This window comes from Phalaenopsis equestris, unplaced genomic scaffold (assembly GCF_001263595.1).
Source record: "Phalaenopsis equestris unplaced genomic scaffold, ASM126359v1 Scaffold000190, whole genome shotgun sequence".
Taxonomy (NCBI): Eukaryota; Viridiplantae; Streptophyta; class Magnoliopsida; order Asparagales; family Orchidaceae; genus Phalaenopsis; species Phalaenopsis equestris.
In genome coordinates, this window is record NW_018164632.1 from 205,439 (window position 1) to 230,424 (window position 24,986).

At 32.8% G+C, this 24,986-nt stretch overlaps 1 protein-coding gene across 5 annotated transcripts in view; it reads right to left on the minus strand.

Annotated features, from left to right (window-relative positions):
• LOC110022429 (regulator of nonsense transcripts UPF3-like) overlaps positions 1–24,986 on the minus strand; it is a 69,959-nt gene that overhangs the window by 18,999 nt on the left and 25,974 nt on the right. For 3 of the 5 annotated variants that reach the window (XM_020721364.1, XM_020721366.1, XM_020721365.1), the window contains exons 3-12: positions 22,273–22,368; positions 22,053–22,151; positions 21,877–21,968; positions 19,861–19,968; positions 15,819–15,963; positions 2,950–3,050; positions 2,435–2,837; positions 2,202–2,330; positions 1,967–2,085; positions 1,834–1,887 (exon numbers count right to left, since the gene is read on the minus strand). In XM_020721364.1, coding sequence (XP_020577023.1) covers positions 1,849–1,887; positions 1,967–2,085; positions 2,202–2,330; positions 2,435–2,837; positions 2,950–3,050; positions 15,819–15,963; positions 19,861–19,968; positions 21,877–21,968; positions 22,053–22,151; positions 22,273–22,368 — 1,331 coding nt within the window. In that variant the 3' untranslated portion in view covers positions 1,834–1,848. Of the gene's footprint in view, positions 1–1,833; positions 1,902–1,966; positions 2,086–2,201; positions 2,331–2,434; positions 2,838–2,949; positions 3,051–15,818; positions 15,964–19,860; positions 19,969–21,876; positions 21,969–22,052; positions 22,152–22,272; positions 22,369–24,986 lie in introns of all 5 variants that reach the window. The other 2 variants (XM_020721362.1, XM_020721361.1) reach the window with 2 other exon arrangements.

Consider the following 24,986-nt stretch of genomic DNA (forward strand, 5'->3'; position numbering starts at 1 on the left):
AACGTGACCATCTAATGATCCGGTTAGAAGAGTAGATGTTTTAGCTTCGATTAACGTTAAGAAAGGCAGAGGTAGACCTAAATAGGCTTGGGCATATTGTATAAAAAATGATCTTAATCTAATAGAATTAAATGAAAATATGACACTCCATAAGACGCAAAAGAGTAAAAGGATTCATGTAGTAGACCCAATTTAGTGGGATAAAGGCTTTGTTGTTGCTATTGTTGTTGTGGTTGTATAAAAAATTAATCCATGTCTCGACATCCCTTAATAAAATTGGGGTGGCTAGATCACTAATGTTCTCCACAAATATTCCTAAGTAGTGATAATAAATTTCAAACCCTCAAACCCTTTTCTTCGTTTTGTAATAGTAAATTTATTTCTTTTATCCAAAAAACTTTGAGGGTTCGATAATAATTTACGTTCATTCTTAGCACTATAAGAAATTAGATAATAAATTTTATTAAAATTTTCTTTATTGGTTACCCCCAAATCATAAAAGTATAAATAAAACTTTTTAGTCACTGACAAAAATTATAATTCCATAAACATAACATGCCTTGAACTAACCTTGCTACTCCAAACCCAAAAATCAGGGGGAGTAAATTTTTGAATGACAATTTTAAAGTTGAAACTTATGCAATCGTCTCTTATTCTCTTTCATCAAACTCGCGTACATCAAACATTTCAAATAAGCCTCTTATTCAACCAACCGATCCATCACCAAAACAGCAAACTCTCTATGACCTTAACAATACAACAAACCTACTAAAGCCTAACTATATAAAAACGCATTTAAGTATGGCATCTCTAAAAAAATAAAAATAGACTAAACTAACTAAAGTATATATTCCAACAAACTCTCAGAACACAAATATGAATATCCTCATTAAGGCTTTAACTAGAGAAAATTTTGATAATCTAATTAACAAGCTAGGAATGATCAACACATAAAACTTAGTTTGAGAAGCGTTGAAATAATCATGAATTCAGTCAACATATTTCTAGCTAAATTAACCAAAAAAATCCGTGACTATCCTCTTTCCATCTGCAATAATCTAGTAATTCATAGCTAACATTTTTACATCTACAGAAATTCAACTATCCATGAACAATAATATTTAATTTCTATTGTAAAGTTATATTTAGATTCCACAATTAAAAATTTATTTTCATATTTGATTCTTTACTCTAATTGTTTCTCCAACCATAGCTTACATCTGAGCATTTTCCACACTGCAAAAAAATAAAATTCAAACATAAGATTTTTCATTTTCTACTTTCCACTTTTCTCATTCTAATTTTAACCACATTTCCTTGATCTATAATCTCTCCACAGACTCATCTGCACACGTGTGAGGAATAAATTTGTAGACCTGGCCCAAAGGGCTATGCTTACTTCACCCAACAGAGGACAAGGAAATATGCCTTTAGTTTTTTTTTATTATTGCAATAGTTCAATCAATTAAGAATTCATCAATCACCTGATTTACATAAGGATCAAACCATCCTACTTCTGATTACTTAAATATGACTTCAAATGCATGTAATTAAGACGCAAACAATGGCATGGTGCTAGTGATGACTGCAACTTGGTACACATATCCGAGATAAATGGGGTTCGAAACATTTCAGGCGTGAATAAAACAAAGAAAAATCACTAGAATGTGCACGGATGGATTAGATTAAATAGCCTCCTCTGAAATACGTGACTAGAGCCAAGTGATGCTGAAAGAAGATTACTTTTGCAACAGCAAAATGCATAAAAAATAGCATAGACTACAAGTTCCACTAACATAGAGAAAAAAGTAATAAAATGTGATTAATACTTACATCCTCAAGGGCAGGTCATGAAGCAGAACCGGACTTCTGAACCCACACTTGTTTCTGTGAAACATAATCTTATGAGTTTTATTAGTCAGCATTTGACACCAACAAAAAGGTTTCCCCAAAAGAAGCAACTCACCTCATACGACCCATAGCAAGGACCTTTCTTCAACGGTTTCCCTTCTGCTATAGTTGTAGGGCTATCTAACTCCTTCGAACCATAATTTGATCCGCGACGGCCTACATGCCTTTGTGTACCTATACAAGAATATATACAGCTCAATGCTCTCATAAACCTCACATGTACTGCAAAAGAATACAAAATAATCCCGACAATTATAACCAAAACTGCACAAAGAAACACCAAAGCATACCATTATCCAAAGTATGGCTCATTCGTTCAACTCCAAGACCTCTAAATTCTGAATCTCTATTTGGAGAATCATGTTTCACATCATGAGTGAATGGGATCTCATTGGTAGATAACAACTTATTGCCACGCCCTACACTCAACAGGAAAATATTCGCTCATTCATTAAGTACATTTTCATAAAGAATCAGATGAAAATTATTGAAGTGCCAAAGACGAGAAAAATCCTGCACCTACCATGAGAACCATCAGAGCGACGAAGGGGAGCCCATACACTGCGATCAGGCCTATCTTTATTTCTCAGGCGCTTGTCATGTTTATTATCACTAATAAATACATGTGATTCATTTGAATCAACCTGTTCATCCGGAAGCAATTTTCCATCACCATCAGAAGCAGATGAATTAAATAAACCAGAAGAACGCTCCTTCGAATTTGGCGGGGTGAGAGGAGGTCTGGGAGGGCATTTTTCTCTCTCTTTGTTACCGTTAACTAATTGAGTGTCTGATTGAGATGTCAACACCTGATGTCTTTCTTTGTTAGATAATATGCTTCTAATAACTCTTCCAGAAGCCTCAAGTTGCTGAATCTGTTTAAAGGAAGTTGAGCCCTGTAAGTTTCTTATTTGTGATGAAGCATCCTGCAAGTGGCTGCCATTGGTCACTCAATGAAAGTAAAATGACGTGCCAATAATAAAATGGTGAGGAAAAAACAGCACAAAGAATCAAGACGTGAAGTAGCTGCTTGCTTACATAAGAACTTGCCCGTTCTTTCGCTTTCAAAAGCAAAAGTGTCTTTTTCCTCATTTCAACAGAAATAGGCACTCTGGATACCATTCCATCCAGGCCAGTACCTGAAAGATGAGATAAAGATAAATAAAAACAAAAAAGGAAAAACAAAAACATAAATGGGTATAATAATGAGAAAATACAAAAAATAGACAACAAATTCCATAAAATAGATCATACAACAGACAATAATCACAGGGAAGAAATGTGATCAAGGGCACATAAAAAATACACAGTTTCAAGAATTTGAGATCTGAATATCATAAAGTTGCCAGCAAGTAGGTGAATTTGTATGTCATCAGACGTGCCCTAAAAGCAATTACGATGGTCAGGATAAATAAAGTAATGAACAAAAAAAATAGAGAACTGAAAAATTAAACAAGCAACTCCAATCTCACGGCTAGGGTAGAACTATGGCTCTGATACCATGTTAGATTTGAGAATAGAGAGGAATAATCTCATTGAGCAGCAAAAAGAGGTATAGATACATAATGTAAGGGTATAGAAAAGGGAAGATATAATACTCAAATTTTTCCTAATAACACCCAAAAGCCAAAAGATAAAAAGAAAAGAAAAGAAAAGACATAAAGTAGGAAATACATAAATACATATTAAAAGAAATAACAGGAAAGACAACATAATAACTAGAAAAATCTTCTAATATCTCCTAATAAATCTTCTAGTATCTTCTAATACTTTTCATTCGATCTAAGCGAGTCAACTTGTTGATCAAGAAAAACTTGAAAAGGATCAATATATGCATTCTGAATATGGGTCCGCATTGAACATGTATAAGAAAATTTCCAACTAGTTTTGTATTATGCATGGACGAAACCTAACAAGTGGTAACTTCAATAAAATATTAATTGAATGTTCTTTTCATCGATTTTAGCGAGTCAACTTGTTGATCAATTAAAACTTGAAAAGTCTCAAATGAAGTTATCTTCTTATACAAAGGAAAGGGTGCTCCTTTATTTTATTCTTTATACCTTAATATTGATTTAAGAACATGCCTACATTTAATCCGACTTTAAAATAATTTGATTTTCATCAAGTGCAAAAATTTCGAAGTTTGAATGGCACTCATGATCTAAAATTTATATTTATTTATTTTTAGTTGGAGGCCATTGGAATTCGCTACCGAGTTGCTTTCAGTTTGCTTTCAATTTTCACCAAAATTAGAAAATAATAAGAGCTAGTGTCATATGAATTTTGTGTGGATGTTGAAAAAAATCTCACACATTAAATTTGCATTAAAAATCCAAAACCATAAAACATTTTCCATAAAATTGATGTCAAAGCTCACAATTACATCATAATATCTTCTTGATATTGGACATAAGATTATGGTTGATACAACATATAATATGCACACTTCAGAGCTAACTTCTCTGTCATGCCGCACCACATTGTCATCCCTCACAAATTCCCTCTTACGTGTCACTTTTATGACTTTTTAACAATGGAAGAAAGAAGCATGCCATGATACAAGAAAAGAAACATGTAAAGCAATCGTATAAATGCAAAATAAAAGAAAGGATGAAATCACTAGATACTTTGAACAAAATAAATAAGACAACCGCTCAAATATTTACATACTAACTAAAATTAGTCATTTAAGAAAAAATTATCGAAAATATTGGATCCCACAAAAAAGCAGTACTAGTAGCTACATGACAGAAAGAAAGTAAAAGATAACATAGAAGATTTATAAGCACAGAGATAAAAAAGTTTTGAAAATATTACGAATCAAAGTTGCCAGATGTGAAGAAGAAAATATCACTAAATAAATTGAACAAGAGGAAACACAAAATTCACCCATATGCAGCATGCAATCAGGTTCATTTGCTTTGATACCAAAATGATTGAGGTGCAAGATGAATTTCAAATACCATTTTAATGGAAGGACTATTATGCCTTTCATAAGGAACTGCCAAGCCTTTTCTATTGAATCGCCAACAAAGCAAATAATCAAGCATCAATTCATCACCTCATTTCAAAATATTATATGGATATTTATAGGCATTAAAAAGTACATAAAAATAAAATAATTCAATAGAGGTCAATCACACAAACGAATGCACCAAGGAATTAATTTTTGGTTTGTCCCTTTGTCCTCGACAACTTTATGGTCATTTCAAGCATTGATTCATTTCCCTCAATTTTTATTCCTTTTTTCCGAATGAATGGTTCATGAGTTTAAGAGTGATACTTCATTTCTTTCATAATGTAGGTGGTGGATTCGATGAAGAAGCTTCCTCTTTCAACTGAAGTACATAGTGTCCAATTAGGGTTTTCATGTAATCTCTTCAACTGCAACAACCTACTTTCAATCATTTACTTGTCCAACCATCTTAAAGTTGGCTACTAGCCTCATGTTTATAAAAGTTTCAGCCCTACATGAAAGTCAATGCGAAGAAAATAGGAAAGTGCCAAAATAATCCATTCTCTTTGCAAAGAACCGTTTTAGTCAATTTAGCCCCCAGACGTTTATAGAGGACTATATCAACTCAGATTTAAAGGGTCTGGGAACTAGTTTTGACTTTTTTAAAAGTTCTAGAATAAAAATGCCAACCAATAAATAATAAGGGGACCACTTTTGCCACTTTTCTCAAGGAAAACAATACATACACTACCCAATCCTAATCCATTGTTGAATTGCTGCATTATTTTAACTTATGCATCAATCTAACAAATAAAAATAATAACTCATAAATAATTTCATTCATTATCATGCATCAATTATCTTCGACATTGCCAATTCCATATAAATAACGAAAGAGTATTAGCATGAATATTGTCTTAGGTTAATCACAAAATTTCAAAAAAAATGAAATTATTGTGTAGTGTAGATAATTTTTTGAGGTAACTGATTTCATATCATGTTGCAAAATTATTGATACATCCCGCATTGGTAAATTATATTTTAATTGCTATTTAAATTGCAATATTGATTTAAAAACCGTTTACAATATTTTCTTAAAAAATATTTGAAAAAAATATAACACTAAATTTTCAATTGTTGATCACCACAAACCAATGGACATATTAGCAAAATTTTGATGATCAATTATGCTGGCTAATAAAGCATTTGTTGAAATTGTTATTTCATTTGATGATAAATCTACAAAAACGAAGCCATTCGAGAATATCAAAGGATTTCAATCTAACAAGTTGAAGGTCTTGTTGAGATTTTTATTGAGCCAAAGCTTAATATATTTTCATAATCATTCACACAGTACATGCATGATTTATATGAGGATATTGGGAAAAAAAGACTTATATAAAGAACTAAACATAAGAAAAATATGGGCCTTCGAAAAACTAAGGGCACATTAAAACTAATGCCCATAAACTAGCATTTAATTCGATTTTCAATATGATGATTTCACCTTATTTAATGAATCCAATATCAATTCCTAGGATAAACTCTTAATATATCAAAATTTTGAAGTTGCAACCAACGCTTTTATCATCTATCAAACTCATTCTCAAATATATATTAAATTATGAAATTTTGTGTCCACAAAGGTTGGTGAATTCCAAAGATCCTAAGAAATAACATGACCTTCCTATTTGAGATGACTCACGGATAATTTTACAGTAAACACAAAATTTTATCCTAATTTGCCAAATAAATGCAAAATATTTGAGTGGTTAGAACTAAATTTGTCAAGTTTGGAAATGCCAAATGAATAAATGACTTGAGGAAGTTAATTTTAGCTTCATTTATCCAATAGTTATTTTTATTTTTTTTTTTAATTCATAATTACAATGCAATAAGAACAAGCTACGATGACATGCCAATGGGAACAAGATGTGTTTCCATTTAGTTATGATACGTCTGGTCCAGGCAACCTCTCCTTTCATTTAATTTAAATGTGCCTATCAACGAATCTTAAGGACTAATTACTTTGTATTATAAGTTTGAAACTTCAAATTTATGTTATAGAGTTATCCCATAACATGCATTTTTTTTTCTTCCTTAATTTGAGAGATTGTTGGGTAAATCCTGTGGATCTTATCTTGCAACTACCATACAGTAGCCTAATGAGAATCTAGGTTTATCTTTATTTGGTGCATTATTTATAGGATTCTCATATAGCTTTCCACAATATTCCCTGATGGCGTAAATCAAGATGTAGCACAAATCGTTCGGGTGTCTTCTTGAGATATTTGAGTAACACTTTCTTCATCATCAACATAACTTAAATTTATTATAATTCCAAAATTTATGTGAATTATAAGAGACTTTAAATTTAAGTAAGGGGAAATCGATGAAAAAGTTAAATAATAATATAAAATGATATACAAGGCATGCAATTTTATTCAATTTTGATTAAAAAAAATTATATTCTAATTTTCAATCATGTGTTTGACTATTGGATATGTGATTTCTCCAAGCGTGAAGCAAATAAGACAAATTTCAATCTCCAAGTACCTATAAGGATAGCCATGAGTATGGTACCCGCCTCATGAACCCATACAAAAACTAAAATATTGAAATTAAATTGGGTTATAAAAAATAAATACTACATCCATTTGTAACATATAGCAGATACCTAACTTTGAATAGCAAATAGCTATGTAATAGATAAATAAATATTTTTAGACTTAAAAATCATAATGTATATACAAATAATATCATTAATTTTAAAAATTATACTAATAATATATAATAAAGCACAGTAAGTAAATAATGTTAAATTCATCATTAATTTAAGGTTTTTGATATTTTAATCCCAAGATCCGTTAATTTAGAAATTATATACTATAATTTCTATATATTAAAGAATTAAATAAGGTTAAGTATCAAAAAGATTAATACCAAATCCCATTGAATTATCCTAATGATAGTGTACTTAAAATAACAAAAAAAATAACTATCTTATCAAGCAAATAACTAGATAACATATTGGATCCAATCACATCAAATACATTACCAGCAAAGAGATCAACATCTATATGTACCAGCACTAGAACTAGGTCTTCTTAAGTTTACCGATTCCTTTCTTTTACTTACCTTTTTTTCCTAAGAGTTTTGTAAGTGGCTCGTTAGAGTTCTTGATTTTGGTCAAATTTGATAATCTAGGGATCTCAATCATGAAGTTAAGAAATTCAATTGCCTTTTTTTTATGGTTCAATTTTTTATCAATTTTCTTCAGATTTAATTGATTGTTGCATTATTGTTTTGGTTCATGTCCTCATCTATGTAGTTTGAACCTAAAGAAAATGAGTTTTTGTACCTTAAAACTCTTTGATATGTGAATCCATCTGCGATGTATATATTCATAGCATCATTATAGTTGTGCATGGACTCTAGATTCTCAAGCGTCATGGATCAAATACCAACTGCATCATCAATTAAGAACTTTAAACAAAATAACTATAGTCGATTTTAATATTTTCTACACTTTGGAAGCCTCCTAGCCAACATATTTATCTCAAGATTACTATTTAATAATATAGGGTTCATTTAATGACTTCAAAATAAATTAAGCAAGTGTTAAATGTTAACCTGAAATTCACCAAAGACAGCAAAAAGGCTTTCTACAAAGCGTAAGATTTTCAAGAATTGTATAATAATGAATTATCATATCTTTAGGTGGTTAGGCTATCGTGCATTTGAAAAATATTTTTGAGGAAAAATATTTGACATATCATATCAAGCCAATTAAAACAAACCATCACAAGAAAAATGCATGATACAACTCTGAATTATAAGAAAATTTACGGTTAAAGACTATTCATTGCAATATAATAATGCAACTGACTTTGCTAAATTTAAAATAGCACCAAGATCAGTATTATAACATATTCATGAGCCTAAATTTAAATTTGAGCATGAGTAGAACCATAATCTAGAATTAAATGTGAACAAATACCAGAACATAAACCAAAGTAGAACTTGAATCTATCCTTAATAATTGTGAAACTAGCCACTCATACTTGATTGAAGTATTGAATCAATTGAGCAAAATAATAATGCAATTCCTAAGACTATTATTTTTCATGCAATGAATAACAATAGTGATATCAATTTTGTCTTTTATTCTTGTTTCTTGATTAAAAAAATTATAAAATGAATTTGATGGAGACAGTGAAACTCTCTCAACTTACTAAAGGATTTATTAAATATAATAACCTCCAGAAAATATGAAGTTGAATATAATCATCACAGCACATCACAAATGATCTTTAAAAATATTGCATTACTTTTCCATAAAACGATTGTCCATACAAAATGTTAAACATGTTATATTTTAAATTTTCCATCAAAAATAAAACTTTATAGAACATAATAAATAAAACTCCTATAATTTTTTGGAAGATTTAAATACATACCACTGAATTCTTATGCACATACATATCTAACAACCAAACATCAATTTTTACATACACCCCAAAGTACATATGACTAAAAAAGGTGTATTTCATTTTTTTTATCCATGGAAAAGGTGGCATGTATGTATAAATTGAAGTTAGGGTGTTAGATATGTTTATGCATAAGAATTTTGTGGCATGTATGCAAAAATCCCTAATTTTTTTTTTATCAATTTCAACTCTATGAATTTGTTGTACATCCATTAAAAAGTTTGTTAAAACTTTAGCATCATATCCTACTGCATTATTCATCAGTCAAATGCATGATTTGCATGAAAATATTTACAGGAAATATAACATTGACAATAATAATTATAAGTATATTATAGATAAAGATTGGATAACTGTAGAAATCAAACCAGGCAATAAGATCAGGGTTTATTTGAATCCTTGTAGGTGTAAAATAGCAAATGGAATCGAAAAAAAATCTTTCAATAAGCTAATTTTTGATGTATCTAATTTGATTTTATATCATAAACCATCAATAAAAATATCAGATCCTCCTACTTTTCACCAACTCCAAGATTTACATTCAATACATTATGATAGAATTTCCAAAAATCAACATTAAGCTTGCTACTAAAACCAATGTTGATGATGGCATTGCATCTATTAATAATGGATGCCAAATATGCCTTGACAACTATGATCTACAGTAATAATTCATGGATGATTCTACAAAAAAATATAATATATACTAATAGATTTATGAGAAAATTATCAAACCAAAAATTTATAGTACAAGTTTTTGAAGTCCGCTAGACTAAATACGAATGGGACTATAGATTTCCTTGAATCACCTCCTCTTGTGACTTTTAATCAATGGACTCCTATATTTTATACCGGAATTCATCACACGAACAAGGGGAAACAATTATTATTGCTAAATTCAAATAGGAAAATAGAACAAGACAATATAGAAATCTGGAATTGCAACAAATAACAACACAGAACTAGCCTCATGGTTGAAACTAAGGTGTAGGTGGCGTCGGCTAGGGATTGGGCTTCCAGAGACAGCAAATGGGAGGTTAGTGGGCTGGAATGTAGAGCGGCAACAAGAGGAAGATGGAAGTAGTAAGGTGAGGTGAGGAACTACCGGAACAACAAATGGATTGGTTGTGTCCTCGACTGCGACAGTAGGGGAAATGGGGGTGAAAACAACTGGAACAACAAAGGTTTGCTATTCTGGGCTGCAACAGCAAAAAAAGGGATGTCGTGAGTGATGGGCGTGAAGATGCAAGAGGTTTGGGTGGCGGCAACATAGGTGGAGCAGCGAGGGTAGGGTAAGGAAGTAGTGCGGAGAAGGCATGGGGAAGGAAATTGTAAGGATAAATACCACCTTAAGAATGACAAACCCTTGGACACAATCCTAAGAGGGAAAAGGAGATGTAAAGTCTATCCCGAAACAAACACAACGAAATAACTAACTCAAAAACATCACAAAAGAAAATATATAATATTGGGATAACTAGGAGTGGACTCTCCCTTGAGCGGCACTCCTTAGGATAAGGAGGGTTGGTCGGCCCCTCCCAACTCCTGAAACAAACCTGTGCAGGGTTCCCCCAAGAGCCCTGCATCAATAACTCTATTTTTGTGATCCTTTGACAGCTTCTCCACTGTAATTTTTACTCAAAACATAATTTTATGGCTTATCGTTGATGGCATTCCATTTGGTGGTTCCAAAAACTTTTAGTTTGGTGCTTCTACAAGTTCCTATTATATCTACTTGCAAAATAACATTATTACAATTCAGCTCTAAAAATCTCTCTTCAATAACTCTTACAATGAGCCTTCAACATTTTTTTGGCAATTATTTCTACAAAGGATGTTTGAGGATTGTTGAATGGCTTTCTTCAGCTTCAACATTTATCACTCAACTCTTCTATGAGAGTTTTTTTTGGTTAAAATTTTTGAGAGCATACAATATTTTAGTTAAGGTACTACACAAAAATTTCATCCTCATTTAATAGAACTTTATTAACTGTTCCAGACATCCTATATTGATGCAATCCATTGTAATAAATCATAGCTCTGAGTCATAAGTCAAAACTATTAATTATAGCTAATTAGTAGATCTAAGTGCTTAGCATATAGTACCAATAATTGATTTAAGAAAAGTGATTGTCATTAGTATAAAGCAGATAGGGGAGGGAGGGAGGAATATAACAAAGTCAATTAAGTTCTTATGATTCTATCATCTTGGGTTGTCATAGAACCCGATATACTTAGTTAACATAGGTACTCGATCAAACCTAACAAAAACATTATTGATTCTAAAATTTTGTAATCTCAGGTTGTTATAGAACTTGTGGTTTGCTTAATAAACAAAAGTAGCACATCAAACCTAATAAAAACATCCTTTTCATCAGTCACTACTAGTTTAGTTCAACAAATTGAAGATTACAGATACTAACATGTGCACTATAATTCACCACTCAAGAAATTTTGATTATTGGGAAGCTTATGAGCTCTGGCTAATGTCATTTTCCAACAAATGACTCAATCAGAAAGTTTTGTCATAACCATATCTTTTGTGATACCATTTAGTAATAAAATCACATTATCAGAAAATACATTATGTTCTTACTACATAAAATCTTTGAAAATGATCATTGAAGAAAGCATGATATGATAATGGCTCTTTAAGAGCTCATTTTAATATCAAAATTATTACTATCGAGAAATTGTTGCAAAAATAAATGAATTATTGCCCTTGGTTTAAAGCAATGAATTTCACTCAAGCATTTTGATTTTTTTTTCTTGATTTAAGAGAATTTAGGTAGATTCAGCTTAGATTAAGATATACTTGTAATAAGACCATCATCAGGATAAATTTCTTTAAGTATTTGTGTTTATAATTGAAATAATTTTATAGAGTGGACCCTCTGAATATGCTATGCAAAAACAGTCCAACATAGGATAAAATAATTATTGAACTTAATTGTTTAAAATATTGTCAACTCAAACCAATAAACTAACCATAATCAATCAAGTTCATGATTTGCATTACTTGTTTGTTTAAACATTCATTATAATATGAATGCATTGATTTACCAAATTGAACTCTCGACCTACTATGCAGGTGAAATGGCTCAAAGAGTTTGTCCCTTCAAACTCATATTTTTCAAAAATTAAAAAAGGAAATGAAGTTTGTAATGAAAACAAAGAAAAAATAATTTGGTAAAATAAAAAATGGCGTCCATTTGTTCGATTAGATAGAAATTAAAAATTAAACTCACTGTCCATTTACAATTTTGTTGAAATTTATTATTTGATTATTATCAAAAATAAATATTAATCTTGTCAACTTTAGTTCTTAAGATATGAAAGTTTCTTAAATGGGACATGATCCTACACTATAAATAGGGTAGTTCACTCAAAAAATACAGTTAATGTATTGATGAGTCTATGTTTTAAATTTAAATGACTTCGCAAATTTTCAAAATGGTTGCGCTTTTGAATGATTGCACGTTTCATGAGGCAAGGCAAGTTCAAATTCATCTCAGGTTTAGCTCACACAACATGTTCTACTGTTAAGTTTAAATGCTTAACATGTTTGTTGTGGCACATGCAAGTATGTTTTCTTATATAAGAGCACCCAGAATGTTGATCTTAAGCTTAGAAATTTTTGTACCTTGTACCTACCTATTATATAGCCCATGTGAAAGTTCAATTTGAAAAATCCTAACAATTCAATTATTTGTGAGAGTATTTTATCATTACAATATGCAAACATTTTACTGAGTTTCAATGATTGCATTCTATCCACTCATGTGTATACATTGCAGATATAAAAGCAGCACATGTTTCTTTCTTTAGAGTGAATCCTCATCCATTCCATTACATACACAGAGGTGGTGCAGCAAAGCTTCACACAGTCAGCTTAGGTTTTGCCAATCCATGTATGCCAAATTTCTCTGACAGCTTACGACCAACTAAGCAGCCCTCAAAAGGGCCCTCAATGCAACAAGAGCAAACCAGGAGCTCGCCAGTAGCCTTGTATGCTGCATAATGTCAAAGTTAACTCGTTCAAGAGAGATAGTTTTGGGAAACAATGAAAAGCAAGCCATGTGCACAAGAAAAAAAATACAGGAGATCATTGCAAATAACTCTAGAAGAGTTACATATGTGAGAGGAGGAGAGGGTTGAAGAGGTTTACACAGGTTTTGTGTTGCAAGGTTCTCAAGAAATTTTCTCTTTTATATATATATATATATCGATGCCTCCAGCAAACTCCCATGCAACTTCCTAGTTTCTTTGATCGCAATGGGTTGCAAAGTATTTGGAGCAGCAGAGTGGGAGCAGTGCAGGTAGCGGGCAAGGCAAGGGGGCAACATGTGAGAAACGAGAGTGAAAGTTTGATGGTTCAACTGAGAGAGTAAGTGATCAAACATTCGAGAGATGAGAGCAAGCGGCAGATTGAGCAAGAGAGATAGGAGATCAACACTGAGTGCAAAAGAGAGACTTGAAGCTAAATTAGGAAAATGAGCTAGCAAGTTCTACGAGAAGAGGGGTTTAACATTTTCTTTTATTTTCATGATGGCAACAGGATGGGAGATAGGATATGGGATAAGATTTTGCCTCAATAAATAATAGAGTGCAGAATGGAGCTGAAATTGATAAGGATTTTTTATTTGATTAATTTTTTCTAATATAAAATAATGCTTTTTTTATATTAAAAAAAAAAGTTCATGCGGTATGGGCATTTTTTTGGGTGATGTCAACGTTTTGAAAGCACCAGCATAACCTATTTTATAAAACAAGCAATAATTGAGTAATTATGATATAAGCAAAGCATTTTGAGTTTGGCTTTCATAATGTTGTGTCTGTATTCTGTCATTTTTGTTATGCTCAATCAAAGCTATAAAGAGCCATTTTTAGTGATTTTATTGTACACATTGACTGCTAGTAACTTCATTCTTCCGAATGTATTAATATAATCCGTTTCATAAAGCAAGCGAAGTATAAGTGACTTACAAGGTGATGATGCCTTTAAACAAAATAGTGCAATATGAAGACCATTATCGTTCGTTTCACTAAAATTCAATGGATTTTTTACATGATCACTATCAACATCAACAGCATATTGAACTTTAGTTAGCACTCTACCACAATTAATAGCTATCCTCTCTAGTCACTAATCCCTAAATTCTTATCTGACTATCAACCAAAACAAAAAAAAAATGGAAAAAACACATTTGAAGGACTTCTCCTATGTTCTTCTTTGCTCTCTATACTTTGTAATTGAAAATGGAAAAAACACATTTGAAGGACTTCTATGTTCTTCTTTGCTCTCTATACTTTGTAATTGATCAGGAAGTGTAGTTAATGTTAATCAAATAAACGAAAATAAGATTTCCAAAAGATGATCATATTTCAATATTTTTGCATGTCTTCTGTGATCTTAAAGATGTAGTCAATAATTAATAAAGCATATTTTTTCAGTTAAGTTCCACCTTATTATGGGATTTAACCAAAAATAACAATTACTTGTCAAAGACTACGAACTTGTGCCTTGTAAATTTTTTTTACTTGAATGACTTTTTGCATCGCATATCAAATCTGAATTAAAATTTCTAAACCCTAAGATGCCATTCATCACAACATAATGATTAACGTTTTTAAGAAATGCATGAAATTAGATAAAATAGTTGGCAGTATAAAGAAAAAAGAAACAAATTAAGTTGCAGCATTTTGACATTTTAAAAAACAAGGGACAATATCACAATGTCATATCGCAAAACTATGGTGAAAAGAAATCATGTTTAACATAAGAGTGGGAGAAGGAACTTAATTTCACTCTCCACAAGCAATTTTACTAGGAAAGATGATCATACTAATGATGGCTCATATTCATATATTGCACACCAAGCCTCTCAGAATAGAAAAAAAATACTGAAGAAAAGGTTGAGCATAAAAGTCACTAACTACAGGAAAATTGCTCGCATAAGCAGACTCAACATTTTAACATTAATTGCTAGGAAAGACACCAAGCACCTAGATAGAATCTCACCATGGCCAAACTGTTAAACATCCAATTCGCTAAAAAACCAAAAGTATGAAATTTTCATTTGTAAGCCCATGCTGTTAATCTTTCATGGAAATGCCATAAGAGCCACTAAACAACGAGAGAAAAAACATATCGCAGCCAAGAAATCAATAGATGTCTAAATGCCTACAGCATAAAGCAGTTAGAAAACCAATTTAGTCACCAAATAAAGATAGAAGCTGCTAATATTGAAAAGAAAATTTTCTACAAAAGATATTAAATTTTAAGAGACCTGCAAAAACGCAGGTTCAATGTTTTTGAGAAAACAGTGATTAATTAAAAAAATATAAAAATTCAAGTGAAACATGGGGAATGGTAAGGTTTATCTAGCTGTAGAGAATATCTTATGTTCGTGAAAATAGACAAGGAATGAAAGGTTACTGGATAGTATTTGGTAAACCTGTTTCTCCTTGAGTGTCTTCTTTCCTGCATGAAGATGGACGATCAGTGGGTTTTTCAGAAAGTCGTTCATCTCTCCTTGGCACTAATATGCATGTTTGTTTTACCTTGCAACTTTCATTGCTTGCACTTTCCTTTGAAACATTCTGCATATCAGAACGCAAAGGCTTAGAAAAGACTAATCTAAAAACTATATCATTATTCAGTGTGCTGAACAAATCAAAGCTAGATCAAACCTAATCCAAAACATTAAAGGCAAAATCTACAAAAAAAAAAATAAATAAATAAATAAACGCAAGTGACTAAGCAGAAGGAACAGAATAGATCACTGTGAGGTAACTCGGAAAAAAAAATAACATTAACACAGTATGACAGAAAAGCTAGCAACGTACCATTAAAGTTACTTAGTTCCAGCTTACCTAGCAAACTATGCTGAAAAAATATACGTTATTTTTTTGTATAGGGCAAAGCACAATTACCATCTTATAAATAAGTTGTGACATGGCAACAAAAAATTTAAATTAAATGATGAAAAAACATGAAATACGGCATGTATGAGCATGTGTTTGTAATTAACCAACATTCATAAAATCCTAATGATAATTTAGTTAGACATCAATAAATCAGACAATAAAAGTTAAGAAGGCACGAATGGTAATGCCCGAGATCTTACTTCTAGAGTTAATTTTTTTTAAAAGCAAGAAAATTGAACTTGCACCAAATGCAAAGCTCGATGCATACAAAACTTCATTTAAACTAAGTAATTTGTTGTATGTAAAGTAAGAAACTTTGCATCGTGCCATTCAGATCATCAATTAATGAAAATGGTAAACATGCTTGATTGATAAGTACAAAATTGTGTAAAACAATGAATTCTTATCACACAATTATGCAGATCAACGACTAAATATCACTGTAGATATCAATGAACTTTGATCTCACACATACAATTATCAACATGTTTGATCGGTGTGATTCAGTACTCGTAGAAATCAATGAATTTCAATTGATAACCAAATAATTATAAAAATCAATGAGTCAAGAATATGCATCATTGATAGCTAAATAATAGTAGAATTCATTATTGCCCAGCCTTATTCGTGCATGTTCTACCCTTTGCTATTAAAGGCATACCAACTAAGCCTATTTTCAAATTTTTTATCTTCAAGACATATAACTCAATCTCTCTTATATAATTATTAGCCGCTATATTATTCTTTAGATTTATAAATTATCCATCTCAGCATTGCCATTTCCATTTTACTCTGAAAATAATATTTTGTTGCTGAAAACACAAAGCATGATGGAACTAAAAGGAGTATTATAAGAATTTAATTTTGGGAATTCATAACATTTCGCACTTTGAAGGGCTATTTGGGATCAATTTTGTTTTTTGTTTTTTAGTTTTGAAAACAAAAAAAAAAAAGTAAAATAATGTTTGCTTATCTATTTTTTTTTTATTTCTATTTTTTTTAACACTTTTGATTTTAAAATACTTAAAACAGAAAAAATATATTTTTGTTTGTTTTTAAAACACCAAAAACAGCAAGTCCCGCCGCCCACGGTTGCCGCTAGCCGCCGATTTCTAAAGAAAATGCTATATTAATATTTCATGGCTAAACAAAAACAACAAGTCCCGCCGCCCACGGTTGTTAATCATATTATTTTAAAATTGTAATTTTTAGCAATTTCTAAAGAAAAGGCTACACTAATATTTCATGACACTTCTTCACAGCTAACCAGCCTTCATGTTTCTAGAAAAATAACGATATAGTTCATAATTATATTTATTTCGCCCTTTTAAAGAACTTCCTTAAAACTCATATTATTGCATAGTCTATTAATACCTAATGGTTCAAGAGGGTTGGCTTTCCATGCAGGAGACATTTGAATGATTAAAAAAATTGCATATAAAACAACAGTCAAAGGTGCAATGCTACTAAAGTATATTGGCCTTAACTAAATTTAGGCAACAAACATGTCCTCAGTCTAGTGAACGTTGTTATACTTTAGGGTCTGTTTAGGGCAGCTGCAGCTTCTCAGCTTTTTAGCTACAGCTGCAGCTACGCTGTCTCAGGAAGTTGCTTCGGGGAAGCTGTTGCGGTGAAGCTGACTGTCTGTTTGTTGCAGCTGTTTGAAAACAGCTGCAGACAGCTGTTTCTAGAATAGTGACCATTCTACCCCCTTTTACTAAAACTGTTTAAAACAGAACTGTGAAAACCACATATTTGATACGTCAGAAGCAGAAATTTATTTCAAAATAGAACAAAAGTTCAGATACACAACTCACCTAACAACGAGTACTAAAAGTGCTATAGATTTTTGTTTGGAATATTTACACAAATGTCACATACCAACTCTGGCATACAAATTTGAGAGTTCTACGTGGATACCAACATTATCCCGATCCAACTGAATTGCCCTGTGAAAAGCAAGCTTAGCAATCCTAACATTTCTATCAACCATCCCGGAAGAATCCAATCGGCTGAACAACACTCTTCTTTCCTTTCATGCGTCCTCCATCAACCTTCCCGGAAGAATCCAACTCTCACTTTTGTTGGCATGCATGCTAAAGTGATCCTTGACCTTACTAGATTGTCTTATGCAGCAACCAATACCCTCTATAGATTTGCATGAGCAAGCTATTAGATATTTGTGCATTAACATACTTATCCATTTTGTATATGGAAAATTTGATATAAGGGAAATTAATTGTTAGAGATTATATTAAGTTTTAAGGATATTTTAGCAAATCTATCTTTTGAAGTATTCCTAACAACATATTAAGTACGTCAGCTCCGAAAGGCTAGGAATGGTTATCTTTAGCAAGTAACAAGCATAAACATTTGGGTGCATGAGAAAAGGCAATCAAGGGCTCATCTCAAGTGGCTTCTTATTCTACAATAGCCAAGGGTTTCTGTCTTCTTTTTCTATTAATCAGGTAGGGCTTTCTTAGATCATAAGAATAAGAACAAGAAGCAGAGACAAAAAATCAAGAATGGGGATACTGTGCTTCTATTTTTGAATATTTGGGAGGTTTAATTTCTCTTCTCTTCACTTCTTGAGAAAGATTCCTCGAGTTTTGGTGAAAACTTGTCTACTCGCATAATCAATTTTCAAATAAAGACAACTTCATAAATGTTTCAACACTCCATGATAGTGGATCATTGATGACTCCTAGTGCCATTTAAACAGGTCAACTGTTATCAAACCACTTAATATGCATGATCATGGCGCTGCGTACCATTTTTCTGTTTGATGGGATTGTAATTAAGAAAAAAAATTGCCCTTTGAAAAGGCTGTTAGGTCTTTAGTTTTGCAAGAGGGCAGTGTGAGCCAACTTGTTCATATGGAGAAGAATCGCATGCACTTGGAGGCGTTCATAATCTCGCAACCAGGGCATGTTAAACCAGGAGAAAAAAATCCAATGTTCCAAACCTCTCAGCTGTGGAGAAAAAGGGAGTGGTAAAAGCAGAGAGGTTTCCATTTGATTTGCTGCCATTCGAAAATTGAAGCGAAGCAAAAGGAGGTAGTTTCATCAAGAGAGTCGTTGCCCTCGAGAGAGAGCAGCTGTCTCTTCTGTTCTCGTCCGACATCGGCTTCTTCGTCCTCGTCTCCAGGCATCTCTATCTCCGCAGCTACTGCAGCGGATCCTGTCCCCAGAGACGAATCACGGCGGGAAGGGCTGGAGAGGAATTGCTAAGGATAAAGCTAGTAGTAAAAGTGGACCATGGGAGGGATCCCGCGGCCCGCTTTCCGCTGCGCGTCGGAGTTGTCACGATCAAAACGTCGCCCCAAACGAAGGAGATTAGCAGGGGCCGCATGAAAAAATCCGCCCAAATGAGCCCTCACTCTATTGGTTCAAGAATATTTTCATAATCATATGCTTTTAAACTGCACCAGGGAAACAATGAAGTCTGAAAAACATGAGTAATTTATATTTGAAAATGACAAGAATATGCAAAACAAACAAATTACAAAAAGGTACTAAAGCCTATGAAAGTCCAAGTGTTTATCAACTTCTACAAGAATCAAGTGCATACCATTAAGGCGGAGCCTCTTCTCTTCTCCGAACGACGTTTGGAAGATGGGCTCAAGGAGTTACCAGTAAATAAAGTTCTTCTGCTTGGTTTTCCGTTGCCAGGTGTTCTCTGCCACAACATTACTCCCACTAATGAATTTCGAAAATATTAAAAGAAGAACTTTAAAAAATTATTTTGTGATGTGATTATGAAATTTCAAGAAATCAATAAGCTGAAAATTGGATAATATTGACACCATGAGATACATAGATGAAGTTCCCAAAAAAAATATTAAAATATTAATGTTTAAGGAAAGTTTTTTGAGAGTTCACTAGTTTTGTCACTCTTTGTTCTTATATGAAGATGAATGCTATACAAACAACTTGAAGTCAACATCTGTACAGAGTGAAAGACAATAAATTGAAGTCTGGCGTACTTTAAGTTACACAACACTTTTATGTATTTGTATCAATATTTAATAGAAGAAAAAAACAAAAGTCATTTGATTCTTCCCTCCATAATGATATGATAACTGTCCTGCAATTAGCCCATGCTTCGCAGAGATCCAAATCATTCAAATATTTATTCTAAAAGAGCATATAAATCTGTATACAAATTATGTTAGCAAAACAACTTGTGAAGATACCATCAAGAGAAAAACAATAATTCCCAACATATGCATGCTAAATCATCACTCGAGATTAGTACCTCCATTACATGGCTATACCTTCACCATAAGTACAAACACAAGATATTTTAATAAAGCCAATAAAATAAAAAATAAAGCACATAAATTATGTTTAAGCAAAATCATTTAAAAGATAATTGAGACTATAGTAAAACATTATATCTTAAAAAAACAGATGGCTCTTAGCATCAAGTATAAAATTAGATCTTCCCCCTCTCTTACTCTAATTCTGTATTTTTCGAAGGAAATTTACTCCTCAAATGACATTCCAAATAGCTCTTTGGTATTTTAAAAAAAATTAAGTACTCTTTAAGCAGCAATATAATGCCACTTTTTTTCTTTAATATTAAAAAAAAATTTGGTGACATGGCTAGTACTTAAGCAGAAACTCCATCGTTATTTCTGCTCCGTTGGTTATTGTTATGTCTACCTTCTCCCTTGGTGTGCTCAAACTGCTTCTTACTACCATTGAAACAGCATGAAGATCTACAAGATTAATTGGTCATTATTTTTCTTTTATGTTGATTCAATACTCTTACTTTATATGCTTGTAATCTATCATTTCAGACAACTGAATTTGGAACACATTATAAACTTCTTTAGTCTCTTCTACGCTTTTGTCTCTTAATGTTCTCTTGCTAGATTCTCCTGTCTTAGAACCATTGTGAAAGTTAAAAAAACATCATTTTTGGATATCATTTTATGGATATTTTTAATCTCTCCATAATTTTGTTACTCAGTTGGGCATTCTGCTTTCCAGCCTTCACATGTTTTTAATATCATTCCTCCTTTTCTATGCTCTTGTCTCTATTGTATTATTACTCTACAAGTCCGCTTTATTCTCACAGCTGTCAGCTGTTTGATGGATATTTTTTAAATTGATTCGTGTATACTCATTCCATAAGCTACTTAAGCATGCAACCTATTGGTTGATAGCTGAGTTATTTCACTTCCTCTTTCTTGCAAAAAACATTTGGGGTTAATTTGCAATAATGTAATTTCAGTAGAGGACTAATATATACATAGAACCTATAGCCATATTATAGAATTTAATTGTAGCATTTAAAACTCCAACCGTTTCAACTTATCTAGATAACTGGATGCAAGCAGTTAATATTACTATTGCATAGTTCCTAACATGCCAACAAAAACACAAAAGGTGCACTTAACTAGGTCCCTTTTGTACCATGATGAAAGTAGCATCCTCCACAATGCCTATGTGCATTACATATTGAAACCAGAGTGTTGAACTTTGGCTCATGAAAAAGCAACATTATAAATTTAGCTGTTGACACATTAAATATAACATGATTTCATAAAAACAGGACCAATAAAGAAAATAAAATCACCTGCAAATTTACCTGAGGCCCATTTTTAGCTGCCCTTTTCTGCCTAACGAAATCCATCAAGGGAGTAACTACAAGAACCTCCTTTGCAGGACCTAATCAAATGAAAATAGATGCAAATTATCTTTTAACGTTGAACAAGGATAGTGTTGAAATTACATTACTATGTGACAATGTACCAGCTCTTTCAGCTTCTCTCCTTTCAAGCTGAATATCCGCACTAGGCAGATTCTCTGCAGGCCTTGTAAGCAGCTCGAGAAACTCCAAATATTCAGGATCTACATATCCATGAAAAAGAATGCTTGTAAATAAAACAAAACAGACTATTTCATGCAAGAAATACAAAATTGAAAAGGCTAACATTACTTTGCAAAAGTAACTATAGTTTTGCTCAAATACCCTTGAATATAGTGCCTTCACGACTATCTTTCTTAGTCCATGGTTTCGGAACGCACTGAGATGGAGCATATTCTACCTGAACTTTAAACTGAGTTCCTGCTCCATAATAATTGACAACATAATTTATTTCATGAGAAAATATCACTTACTACAATAACAATTAACCATTTAAACATAAATGTTACAATGTTGCAAAGAATGTTTGACTCCTTAGTAGCATTTCAGAAAATTTTATGCTATACAAGAGTTCATCCAAAAATTACAGAGGGCAAGGGCTATCACATGCCACTCCCAGGTTCCTCCACTAATTAGAATAATAAGAAATATAGCTACTAAAGTATCAAACATTAACTTGACTATTTGGGATCAACTTTATGAATCTTCATGCCACAACATTATTGTTGACTAATGCTTGAAGCTTTAAATCTACTTTCCTTTACACAATAGTTAACTATGCTATCCCATTGATCTATCATTTTTCCTTCAATCCTTCCATATTAATTTTATACACCTTCTTAGATAACATTTCATGTCCTCCATAGTACATAATAGGTTTTGTTCCTGAAATCCCTCTCATGCAATTATTACCCAATAACCTCACTAATTTTATCACATATTCATTTTAACATGTTTATTTGCATCTGACTTGGCTTTGCTAAAAATGACTCTTTGTAGTTTAAAACTTCATTCAACTTAGGGTCCGTTTTGGGAGGGCTTTTCGCCTGCAGCATGGCTTCACACCGCGATTTAGCGACGTTTGGGGGGATTTTCGCCCGCGGCGCACCACAATTTTAGTAAGACGCGGGCCGCGAGTAGACCCCACGACCGGCGTTCAACTTAGGGTCCGTTTTGGGAGGGCTTTTCGCCTGCAGCATGGCTTCACACCGCGATTTAGCAACGTTTGGGGGGATTTTCGCCTGCGGCGCACCACAGTTTTAGTAAGACACGGGCCACGAGTAGACCCCACGACCGGCGTTTCTTCACTTTATTTTTACTGCGTTGAGCCTTCGCGATTCGATCTAACCTTCACATTCGTTGTCTAGCCTAACCTTCCACGCGGAACTCTCGCTTCCTCTGCCCTATTGTCCCGTTTCGCACGGTATCCCATTTCCCCATCTATTCTTGGTGGATTTACAAAATTTTTTAGATGTTTTAGATTCTCATTTCTTCCCTCAGCCGCTTGATGACTCTTGATGCGTTGGCTTTTGATGTTTATGTTCGATTTTTTTATGGTTTTGAGTGAGAATTTGATATTTCATGACAAATTTGAAAAGCTGCGGATAATGGAGGTGTTGTCAATGTGGTGATGATGTAGGTGGTGTTGGGGATGGTGATGCCGATGTGGCCGGAGGGGTCGAGGATGGTGGTGATGGAGCCCGTGATATTTGTGTTTCTATTTGTTGTGAATTTGAGAAGAAGAGAAGGTGGTGATGGAGTTGGTGTTTCTGTTTACTGTATATGTGAATCTGTTTGTTGTGCTGGGTGTTGGGTTTTTGTTGTCTAGTGTTAGATTTGTGGTTGGCCAGTGTTGGATTGTTGTGTCGTTGTGTTGGTCAGTGTTGTGTGGTTTTGTTCTTATATTGTCAGTGTTGTTGTGTGAATAGAGAATAGATTTGTTCATATATCGGTTGGTTAGGAATTCAATTTTTGAATGGGGGGAGAATGGGCATTGTTTGACAACAACAACAAATCCTTGATCCCACTACATGGGGTTGACTACATGAATCCTTTTTCTCTATAGCATCCTATTTAGTGTCATATTTTCATTTAGTTCTAGTAAATTAAGATCAACTTTATACAATAAGCCCAAGTCTTCCTAGGTCTACCTCTGCCTTTCTTAACATAAGTCGAATCTAAAACATCTACTCTCCTAATTGAATCATCACATAGTCGATGTTTAATGTGACCAAACCATCTAAGACGACTTTCTCTAATCTTGTCCATCACAAGTGCTACACCAAACCTATCACGGATATATTCATTTCGCATTTTGTCTCTAAGTGTAAAGCCACTCATCCGCCTAATCATTCTCATCTCGGCAACACTTAACTTATTATTATGTTTCTCTTTTAAAGGCCAACATTCAACGCCATAGAGCATTGCAGGTCTCACCACCCTCTTATAAAATTTTCCTTTCAGTGTAAGTATAACTTTTCTATCACACAAAAGGCCCGAAGTCCACTTCAACCAACCACTTCAACCAACCAACTTGAATTCTACTATTAACATCCCCATATCTATCACCATTGTTTTGAACAACAAACCTGAGATATCTAAATTGTTCACACCTTTTAATAATTTGATCACCCAAAGTCACACTTCTGTCACTAGAGCTACTACTACTAAAATTATATTCCATGTATTCAGTTTTAGTTCTACTTAAATGAAGGCCTTTAGACTCCAATGTAGACCTCCATAATTCATGTTTTTCTTGCATTTTTTTCTCTCGTCTTATCCCCGAGAAGAATATCATCAGCAAAAAGCATACACCAAGGTACATCCTCTAACGTAAATTCTCCTGTATATGTCCAGTAAGACCATCCATAACTAAAGCAAAAAGATATGGGCTTAAAGTCAATCCCTAATGTAATCCAACAAAAATAGGAAAATATTTGGTCAATCCTTCTTCAATTCGAACACAAGTAACAACTCCAGTATACATATCTTTAATGACTTGAATATAAATCATATCAACACCTTTCTTCTCAAGAACT